Below are 11,457 nucleotides of genomic sequence, written 5' to 3'. Positions count from 1 at the left end.
ACCAGATTGGGTGTCCTCCTGCCTCTTTAAATAACTTTATTTGTCATGTTTCCTGTAACAAACTTACTCTAAGTGTGCTGAGGTTGTGGAACTATTTCTTTGCTAAGTTCCAACAACCCACTAAATAGTGCTAACCTTCCATATACTATTATATAATAAAAATAAAATAAAAGTAATATCTGAAGGCTGGTCAGACTGCATTCTTAGATCATCTTTAAAAGATTAACCTCTCGTCATTCTACAATTCTCCGTTTAGTGAAAAAACATTTTCTGTTTCTATCGAATCAGAGTAGGATTAGAGCTGCATTAGAGCCGGCTGGGAGATATTGAACATTTTAAATAAATAAATAAATAACATTAAGAATGCACTCAACAGATATGCTGCTTGTAAATACTTTCTATATCACCATGCACCCACTATAACCCTCATCCCTCCCTGTACCCTTAGCCTCTATACCCCCTGCACCCACTATAACCCTCATCCCTCCCTGTACCCTTAGCCTCTATACCCCCTGCACCCACTATAACCCTCATCCCTCCCTGTACCCTTAGCCTCTATACCCCCTGCACCCACTATAACCCACATCCCTCCCTGTACCCTCAGCCTCTATACTCCCTGCACCCACTATAACCCTCATCCCTCCCTGTACCCTTAGCCTCTATACCCCCTGCACCCACTATAACCCTCATCCCTCCCTGTACCCTTAGCCTCTATACCCCCTGCACCCACTATAACCCACATCCCTCCCTGTACCCTCAGCCTCTATACTCCCTGCACCCACTATAACCCTCATCCCTCCCTGTACCCTTAGCCTCTATACCCCCTGCACCCACTATAACCCTCATCCCTCCCTGTACCCTCAGCCTCTATACTCCCTGCACCCACTATAACCCTCATCCCTCCCTGTACCCTTAGCCTCTATACCCCCTGCACCCACTATAGCCATCATCCCTCCCTGTACCCTTAGCCTCTATACCCCCTGCACCCACTATAACCCTCATCCCTCCCTGTACCCTTAGCCTCTATACTCCCTGCACCCACTATAACCCTCATCCCTCCCTGTACCCTTAGCCTCTATACCCCCTGCACCCACTATAACCCTCATCCCTCCCTGTACCCTTAGCCTCTATACCCCCTGCACCCACTATAGCCCTCATCCCTCCCTGTACCCTCAGCCTCTATACCCCCTGCACCCACTATAACCCTCATCCCTCCCTGTACCCTTAGCCTCTATACCCCCTGCACCCACTATAACCCTCATCCCTCCCTGTACCCTCAGCCTCTATACTCCCTGCACCCACTATAACCCTCATCCCTCCCTGTACCCTTAGCCTCTATACCCCCTGCACCCACTATAACCCTCATCCCTCCCTGTACCCTCAGCCTCTATACTCCCTGCACCCACTATAACCCTCATCCCTCCCTGTACCCTTAGCCTCTATACCCCCTGCACCCACTATAGCCCTCATCCCTCCCTGTACCCTTAGCCTCTATACCCCCTGCACCCACTATAACCCACATCCCTCCCTGTACCCTCAGCCTCTATACTCCCTGCACCCACTATAACCCTCATCCCTCCCTGTACCCTTAGCCTCTATACTCCCTGCACCCACTATAACCCTCATCCCTCCCTGTACCCTCAGCCTCTATACTCCCTGCACCCACTATAACCCTCATCCCTCCCTGTACCCTTAGCCTCTATACCCCCTGCACCCACTATAGCCATCATCCCTCCCTGTACCCTCAGCCTCTATACTCCCTGCACCCACTATAACCCTCATCCCTCCCTGTACCCTCAGCCTCTATACTCCCTGCACCCACTATAACCCTCATCCCTCCCTGTACCCTTAGCCTCTATACCCCCTGCACCCACTATAACCCTCATCCCTCCCTGTACCCTTAGCCTCTATACCCCCTGCACCCACTATAACCCTCATCCCTCCCTGTACCCTCAGCCTCTATACTCCCTGCACCCACTATAACCCTCATCCCTCCCTGTACCCTCAGCCTCTATACTCCCTGCACCAACTATAACCCTCATCCCTCCCTGTACCCTTAGCCTCTATACCCCCTGCACCCACTATAGCCCTCATCCCTCCCTGTACCCTTAGCCTCTATACCCCCTGCACCCACTATAACCCTCATCCCTCCCTGTACCCTCAGCCTCTATACCCCCTGCACCCACTATAACCCACATCCCTCCCTGTACCCTTAGCCTCTATACCCCCTGCACCCACTATAGCCCTCATCCCTCCCTGTACCCTTAGCCTCTATACCCCCTGCACCCACTATAGCCCTCATCCCTCCCTGTACCCTTAGCCTCTATACTCCCTGCACCCACTATAACCCTCATCCCTCCCTGTACCCTCAGCCTCTATACTCCCTGCACCCACTATAGCCCTCATCCCTCCCTGTACCCTTAGCTTCTATACCCCCTGCACCCACTATAACTCTATCCTCCCCTGCACCCACCTTAGCCTCTATACCCCCTGCACCCACCTCAGTCTCTATCCCAGGAATGAGATGGGATCAGATGAACCTTCCGCTTTGGATGAAGCTGATGATGGCGCAAAAGGTGTCCCCCTTTCAGGCAGGGGCCAGTGCAGGTCATTCCTCAGCCTCGTCGGACATACAGAGATAAGGTTTCTGCTGGCTCTTCAATGAGAGTAAGTGGGGGGATTCTTCATGGTTCAAGCACGAGTGCTCGGGATGTGGGGGGGACACATAGCTACAACAGATATTTCAAGCGGGGAAAGCCCTCTTCAGCCGGAGGAGTACTGGGGGCTGCGATCGCATCCTCTACCACTGGGGTTGTCGCCAGTGGGGGTAGGTGCGATGGTGCCGTGGCTAAGCAGCTACAGCAACCAGGTGGATGCAGCGCTGATACGGGATGGTTTTGTTCATGGTTTTGTAATTCCTTTCCGGGGAAGGGAGGTGGTCCAACTGAGGATGATGGCGGGGCCATTTGTGGCGGATTTTTGGGTTTCCCCTTTGGGGGTGGTGCTGAAGAAGGAACCTGGTAAGTACCGGCTGATCCATCATTTATCGTATCCGAAGGGATTGTTGGTGGATGATGATATCGATAGAGATCTTTGCTTGTTTTTTTATACATCATTTGACAAAGTGGTCAAGTTGGTTCGCTTATTGCCGATTCACCCCGATTGTCATAATTTATTGGGCTGTTATTATTTTATTTATTTTTTATATTATTGAGTTAATCTCAGCGTTATACAACTTTTCCATTATATTCGTTAAAAGTGAAAAGGAAACAAACATTTGTGAGAGTATTCAAGTACAGAGGGGTGCATATTTGTGTGTTAGGCATGTGTGTACATTTTGGTAATTCTCACAGGTACTTGCGCCCTGAGGTTTTAGTGTCCTCCTATGTTCATGTTGCTAAGCCTTTGCCGGTCGCCGGTTCTTCGGACTAGTCCAGGGTCAGTGAGTCTAAGGGCCAGCATCCAAGCCGTTACTGCGGTTTCTGTTTCTTGGTGGTGATTCGTGGTATGCTTTTAATGTTGCACTTGGCTGTGTCTCCGTACACAACTTTATTTTGTAAGTTGGTATGTTCTCAGGCCGCAGCTGGGGTGACAAGCTCAATTTTAGCAGGGACTGATCGGGGTCATCTCGGGATGTTAGCGTGAAGCTTTCTCCCCCCTTCTCAGCTAGTAAGGATCCCTCTGTGCCCCACCGGTACCTGATGGACGAGTCTCACAGTCTTCTGGCTACTGGTGCCAGCCTTTTTCTCTCTGCTAGGATGGAGAATGGGATATCGGCATCCATCCCCATCTCCCTGGAAAGTTGCATTATTTCTGACTTTACAGATATGTCTCTGGTCACTGCTATGACGTCTCTGGGTGCTTCACTTGGCGCTGCGGCTGCTTTCCGTACTCTGAACACCGATGTGATCGGTGGTGAGTCGGGGTTTCTTTCAGCGCCCATGGCTGTCAGCATATTGCGGACCCACAGTAGGAGCCTCGTGTTCTCAACTGACTCAGGAATGCCCCAGAGTCACAGGTTTCTTCTCCTGTGGCGGACTTCCATTGCGGTCACCACTCTATGCAGCTGCTGCACCTGTGAGGTGAGTTCTGTTAGCTTATTTTCTGTAGCCTGAGACTTCTCTTCTCTAGCGGTCTCATTTAGTTCCAATTACCGCACTTTTTGGTGAACCACCTCCATTCCGGCCTGTACCTTCCAGAGATCCTGCTTCCACACTTTCCTGAGGTCTATTAGGAGTCGCTTTATGTCACCTTTGGTTGAGGGTGACTCGTCTTCTTCAGACCCAGACATAATGGAAGCTTCATCTGAGGAGGATTTTCCATCAGCCTGAAAGGCTTCTGATTCCTCAGTTTCATACTGGGCCTCAGGCGCCATCTTGGGCTTCTGTTGCGGCGCCGGCTGCTCAAAGGAGAGCCGTATATATGGCTGTCTAGTCAGTTCTTGATGGTGAGGATTCTTGTTTTTGCGCCCCATGCTCTCTGCTTTGGGGTTGTCTCTTTTTCTTGTGTTGATCTGTAATTTGTTTCAGTGGCTTGTGTCTCTATTCCCTGGGCCGTTGTGGAGCTCCTAGGGAAGACGTCCATTCAGTATTGTGGTCAGCCACGCCCCCTCTATTGGGCTGTTATTTTGAAGGGTAGTATATTGTGGATTTGTGCTTGCCAATGGGTTGATCCATCTCGTGTGCCTTCTTTCTGGAGTGGGTGGTCCGGGTGAAGGCAGGCACTAAATTCATAGTCCACTAACTCAATGGCTTTCTTTGGGTCATACCAGCGGGGTCAGATGTTTGCCGGGTGGGATTGCGAACTCTGGGATGGGTTGCGTAAACATTTGGCGTGCAGTTGGCGGGGGGTTAGACTGTGGGTCCCACAACTTGTTTATCCTTTTGGGCTTGGAGATTGATTCGGTGCAGGGGGTGTGTCGCTTGCCAGAGGACAAGCTGATTGCTCTTCGGCAGGTGGTATCCAAGGTCTGCGGGTCTAGGAAGGTTACGTTGCGGGCTCTGCAGTCCTTGATTCCTGTGGTAGGTTTCTGGCTAGGGCTACGAGTGGTATTTTGTTCCCTCACCATTTTATTCGGGTCTCGACTTCCATGAAGGACGATTTGGAGGTGTGGTTGGTTTTTCTGCAGGACTTCAACGGTCAGGTGTTTTTTCGGGAGGTGGCGGTTGCTTCCCCTGATTTGGAATTGTTTACAGATGCGTCAAGGAGTGTGGGGTTTGGGACTTATTTTGCTGGGCATTGGTGTGCGGAACCTTGGCCGGTGGCGTGGAAGGCCAGCCCGCTCTTTCGCAACTTGCCATTTCTAGAATTTTTTCCTTTGGTGGTGGCTTTGGCATTGTGGGGTCGGCAGTTGCAGAACACAAAAATGATATTTTTCTCTGACAACATGTCAGTAGTGGGCACTGTTAACGGTTTATCTGCTTCCTCTATTCCTGTTATTTGGCTACTTCACTGTTTTGTCTTATATTGCATGAAATTTAATGTGGTCTTGAATGTTGTTGCTGATTCGCTTTCTAATTTTCAGTGGGTGAGGTTTCATTCGGCTGCTCCGGGTGCGCAGGAAGAGGGTGTTTCTTGTCTGGCGGAGGTGTGGGAACTCGGTACATCTTGTTTGATGGACTCATAAGCGGGTCGTTGGCGCCGTCGACATGGGTGGCCTACATTAAGATTTGGCAGGATTGGGGCATGGCAGTGTCTTTTGCTTGGGGGTCACAACTCTGCTGAGGCTCGATTTGATACACTTTCATGGTTCATGTATAGGCTGTTTGCTTCGGGTGTGTCTCCTTCGGTTGTGGGGCGGAACATGACAGCGCTAGCATTCTTATTCAAGCTTAATGGTTGGGAGGACATGACTAAGCATTTAATTGTCTGGCAAACACTTAAGGGGTACCGTAAAGGGCGGAGATTATGGGATGTGCGGCGGCCGGTATCGTTTGAGGTCCTGCAAGGTTTGATTGGCGCGCTCCCTGAGGTTTGTTTCGGAGTATGAAGTTCTTTTGTTTTCCATGGCGTTTAGTTGGGCATATTCCATGGCATTTAGTTGGGCATTTTTCGGGGCGGTTCGGGTGAGTGAACTGGTCAGCAGCAATCGATTTGGTGGTGGAGGTTTGCAGCATTCTGAGGTTGAATTGTGGGAAGATCGTGTGGTATTACATTTAAGTCGTTCTAAGACTGATGTCTTCGGTAAGGGTTGCTTGTGGTGCTATTTTCATTGCCAAGTGTCAAAGTCTGTCTAGTCTATTGACTTTTGCTTTTAGGGCAATACGTGGCAACTAAGATGGAGGTGGCTCTCTCTATACTGACTGCCAGGTGTAAAGGGCAGAGCTTATAACAATGATTGACAGGGAGCTAAGATGGAGGTGGCTCGCTCTATACTGACTGCCAGGTGTAAAGGGTGGAGCTTATAACAATGATTGACAGGGAGCTAAGATGGAGGTGGCTCTCTCTATACTGACTGCCAGGTGTAAAGGGCGGAGCTTATAACAATGATTGACAGGGAGCTAAGATGGAGGTGGCTCTCTCTATACTGACTGCCAGATGTAAAGGGCGGAGCTTATAACAATGATTGACAGGGAGCTAAGATGGAGGTGACTCTCTCTATACTGACTGCCAGGTGTAAAGGGCGGAGCTTATAACAATGACTGACAGGGAGCTAAGATGGAGGTGGCTCTCTCTATACTGACTGCCAGGTGTAAAGGACGTGGCTTATAACAATGATTGACAGGGAGCTAAGATGGAGGTGGCTCTCTCTATACTGACTGCCAGGTGTAAAGGGCGGAGCTTATAACAATGACTGACAGGGAGCTAAGATGGAGGTGGCTCACTCTATACTGACTGCCAGGTGTAAAGGGCGGAGCTTATAACAATGATTGACAGGGAGCTAAGATGGAGGCAGCTCTCTCTATACTGACTGCCAGGTGTAAAGGGTGGAACTTATAACAATGATTGACAGGGAGCTAAGATGGAGGTGGCTCTCTCTATACTGACTGCCAGGTGTAAAGGGCGTGGCTTATAACAATGATTGACAGGGAGCTAAGATGGAGGTGGCTCTCTCTATACTGACTGCCAGGTGTAATGGGCAGAGCTTATAACAATGATTGACAGGGAGCTAAGATGGAGGCTGCTCTCTCTATGCTGACTGCCAGGTGTAAAGGGCGGAGCTTATAACAATGATTGACATGGAGCTAAGATGAAGGCGGCTCTCTCTACGCTGACTACCAGGTGTAAAGGGCGGAGTTTATAACAATGACTGACAGGGAGCTAAGATGGAGGTGGCTCTCTCTATTCTGTCTGCCAGGTGTAAAGGGTGGAGCTTATAACAATGATTGACAGGGAGCTAAGATGGAGGTGACTCTCTCTATACTGACTGCCAGGTGTAAAGGGCGGAGCTTATAACAATGATTGACAGGGAGCTAAGATGGAAGTGACTCTCTCTATGCTGACTGCCAGGTGTAAAGGGCGGAGCTTATAACAATGACTGACAGGGAGCTAAGATGGAGGCTGCTCTCTCTATACTGACTGCCAGGTGTAAAGGGGGGAGCTTATAACAATGATTGACAGGGAGCTAAGATGGAGGCGCACTGTTACAGGATAAAGAGCTGTGGATTTCTACATTTAATTTTATTTCGTTCCTCACAAATATATAATTGTAAAATATGGGGTTAAATAAACATAGTATTTTATTTAGTAAATTACTGGGCAGTAACCGTTCCTTTTTAATACTTTGTGACTAACTCGCTCAATGTTGCATCCCTTGAAGAAAAAGCGCACACAATATTTATAGGGCAAGTCATTTTTAGATTTGGCTTTCAGTTCAGGCCTAACGCATGTTGAGCCCTAGTGCCTCTGTATTTACAAAACCTCCTGTATCAGATTCTATCTGTCTGTCAACGTTTTGTCATTCTTCAGATTTTGGGAAGTTTACGTGTCACGCGATCCTCGCGTAGAAAAGGTTTATTACAAACGAAGGCCTTGGTTTTACGGAGTCTCTTTCAAACGATAGAGTCAGCTGTCTGTCACTTGATAACACGCTATTAACATGCCTGACCACTGTGCCCTGGCTATTCTCTTCCTCTGACATCAGGAGCCTGAGTCACGGTCTGTGACAACAAACTGGCCATCGATGTCATTTACCAGCCTTGGCTAGTGACACTGCAATCATATCTGATCATATCTTTAATCCTTCGTTTCAATGAAGACCTCAACACACAGCCATCTGATTTCTGGGATGAGATCACATTTTAAATAGAAAAATGTTTATTCATATTCCAAATAATATTCTCTTTATTCAGCTTTCATTTTAAAGGATTGAACTGTTTATTCACCCTGCACATCTTTTTGCCAAAAATCTAATTTAAATTCCTTGTTGTGATTCTTGTCGGCTCTGCGTTTGATTGGACTATCTCCTATAATTACAATATGCGCCCTGACGCAGCCATTCCTCCTTATCAGACCTTACCACTGAAACTGTCTGCATCGTTCTCCAGCCCCCCATCACCCCCAAACTCAGAACCATCTTCTCCTACCTCAAAGTCCACCTAATAAATTGTTAAGCACATTATTCTACTCATCCCAAGACCCATCGTCCCATAATAAACCTAATCCATGCTCCAGTTTGGGTTTGGGCTTAGCTTGATAGAAGTTGTTGGATCCATATAATGTAATCATCTTTCTCCACTTTTCCCTTTATCGTTTATACCTATGACCGCCTCCATTATACAGACTAAAACCTGGCTAGTTTGGTTGGAGAAAGAGGCTATACTGCATCATGGACATAAAAACCCAAGGGCAGAGTACAGACTATTTGATAGAGTCCTAACCTCAACATCTGAGGAAAGGGATTTAGGGGTGATTATTTCTGATGACTTAAAGGTAGGCAGACAATGAAATAGAGCAGCAGGAAATGCTATCAGAATGCTTGGTTGTATAGGGAGAGGTATTAGCAGTAGAAAGAGGGAAGTGCTCATGCCATTGTACAGAACACTGGTGAGACCTCACTTGGAGTATTGTACGCAGTACTGGAGACCGTATCTCCAGAAGGATATTGATACCTTAGAGAGAGTTCAAAGAAGGGCTACTAAACTGATTCATGGATTGCAGGATAAAACTTACCAGGAAAGGTTAAAGGATCTTAACATGTATAGCTTGGAGGAAAGACGAGACAGGTGGGATATGATAGAAACATTTAAATACATAAAGGGAATCAACACAGTAAAGGAGGAGACTATATTTAAAAGAAGAGAAACTACCACAACAAGAGGACATAGTCTTAAATTAGAGGGGCAAAGGTTTAAAAATAATATCATTAAGTATTACTTTACTGAGAGGGTAGTGGATAAATGGAATAGCCTTCCAGCTGAAGTGGTAGAGGTTAACACAGTAAAGGAGTTTAAGCATGCGTGGGATAGGCATAAGGCTATCCTAACTATAAGATAAGGCCAGGGTCTAGGGAAAGTATTTAAGAAATTGGGCAGACTAGATGGGCCGAATGGTTCTTATCTGCCGTCACATTCTATGTTTCTATACTGAAAGCAACCACCGCAGAAACACAAGGGATCACTCATTTATCACTTCCCCACAATTTATTGGTTTTGGAACGTATCTGGATTTTATACCGTAAATGCAACGCATGCAGAATGGGAGAGCAGCAGTGAATGCAGTGTCTGGGGACTATCAGTGAATGCAGTGTCTGGGGACTAGCAGCGAATCCAGTGTCGGGGACTAGCAGCGAATCCAGTGTCTGGGGACCAGCAGCGAATCCAGTGTCTGGGGACTAGCAGTGAATCCAGTGTCGGGGACTAGCAGTGAATCCAGTGTCTGGGGATTAGCAGTGAATCCAGTGTCTGGGGACTTGCAGTGAATGCAGTGTCTCGGGACTAGCAGTGAATGCAGTGTCTCGGGACTAGCAGTGAATCCAGTGTCTGGGGACTAGCAGTGAATGTAGTGTCTGGGGACTAGCAGTGAATGCAGTGTCTGGGGACTAGCAGTGAAGTCAGTGTCTGGGGACTAGCAGCGAATGCAGTGTCTGGGGACTAGCAGTGAATCCAGTGTCTGGGGACTAGCAGTGAATGCAGTGTCTCGGGACTAGCAGTGAATGCAGTGTCTGGGGACTAGCAGTGAATGCAGTGTCTGGGGACTAGCAGTGAATCCAGTGTCTGGGGACTAGCAGTGAATCCAGTGTCTCGGGACTAGCAGTGAATCCAGTGTCTGGGGACTAGCAGTGAATGCAGTGTCTGGGGACTAGCAGTGAATGCAGTGTCTGGGGACTAGCAGTGAATCCAGTGTCTGGGGACTAGCAATGAATGCAGTGTCTCGGGACTAGCAGTGAATGCAGTGTCTGGGGACTAGCAGTGAATGCAGTGTCTGGGGACTAGCAGTGAATGCAGTGTCTGGGGACTAGCAGTGAATCCAGTGTCTGGGGACTAGCAGTGAATGCAGTGTCTGGGGACTAGCAGTGAATGCAGTGTTTTTTAAGACATTGACTGCCAATTTTAGTACCAAATAATGTTTTTAACAAGTTTTATATTATTATTAATATCATTATTTTGTATGAAATATTCCAAACATTTATCTGATATTAAGATGGTGAGTTGCTGGTAATTGAGCTAGAATACAGAAGCTGAGACTAAAAACAATAAATGACACCTCCCCGGGTTTCTTGGCTTTGTACATAGTGTCAGCTGGACACGTGTCCCTGGAATGTGACCAGCTTTGATCACAATGTCTCAGAGTTAAGGATAACTTTGATGAGATACTTCATGAGTGTGTTTTAGGATGTTACTGTATTAAATTCTGTTGGACACGTGTGACCTCACTTTCCTTTTTAGAAAGCAGCATCATGAAACCGTTCTTCTCTGCTCCCCTCGAACACTGACCAACCCACTCTTTCCGTCACTCCTGATATGTGCAGAAATAGCATTGCTTCATAGCTGCCAGATTTAAAAGTCAACTCTCTCTCTCTGACCAAGGTCAGTCACCAGATACTAGCTGGATCTGAGAACAGGACTTTGTGTGGACTGGTGGGACTCAGCTGTCAGTACTACTGGGCTAGAAATTTACCAAACCCTGCGCCTTTCCAATACGACCGACCACCGCACCTTGGTTTATCATTTTCTATCTCCCATCCACGATGAACGTGGCACCTTGTTCTCGCTGTGGTTTTGGAGTATACCCTGCTGAGAAGATAAACTGTATAGACCAGGTCAGTGAAAATAAAACCAAATTCAAATTTACCAAATCCTGTAAAAATAAGTGCAAGTAAGGCATTTTTCTGGTACTGGAATAGCCACAAAATGACATAGGAATAAACGATTGTTTTTGAATGTGCTGGTTGAACAATGAACTGGGTAAAGTAGAAGTCTAATTGTTTGTCTTGTTTTTGTTCTGTAACATTTTATTGTGTAGTAAGGAAACATACAGAATAACACAAATACACATTTTAAAAATAATGAGGAACCA

The 11,457-nt window shown here is 47.4% G+C and overlaps 1 protein-coding gene across 1 annotated transcript in view; it reads left to right on the top strand.

Annotated features, from left to right (window-relative positions):
* Positions 1-10,934: 10,934 nt before the first annotated feature.
* Positions 10,935-11,457, top strand: part of NRAP (nebulin related anchoring protein) — a 77,878-nt gene continuing 77,355 nt past the window's right edge. Inside the window, exon 1 of the mRNA XM_063434368.1 lies at positions 10,935-11,200. Within this exon, the coding sequence (XP_063290438.1) occupies positions 11,129-11,200 (72 nt within the window). The 5' untranslated portion in view covers positions 10,935-11,128. The remainder of the gene's footprint in view (positions 11,201-11,457) is intronic.

This window comes from Pelobates fuscus, chromosome 10 (assembly GCF_036172605.1).
Source record: "Pelobates fuscus isolate aPelFus1 chromosome 10, aPelFus1.pri, whole genome shotgun sequence".
Taxonomy (NCBI): domain Eukaryota; kingdom Metazoa; phylum Chordata; class Amphibia; order Anura; family Pelobatidae; genus Pelobates; species Pelobates fuscus.
This window is presented reverse-complemented; position numbering and strand designations above follow the sequence as displayed.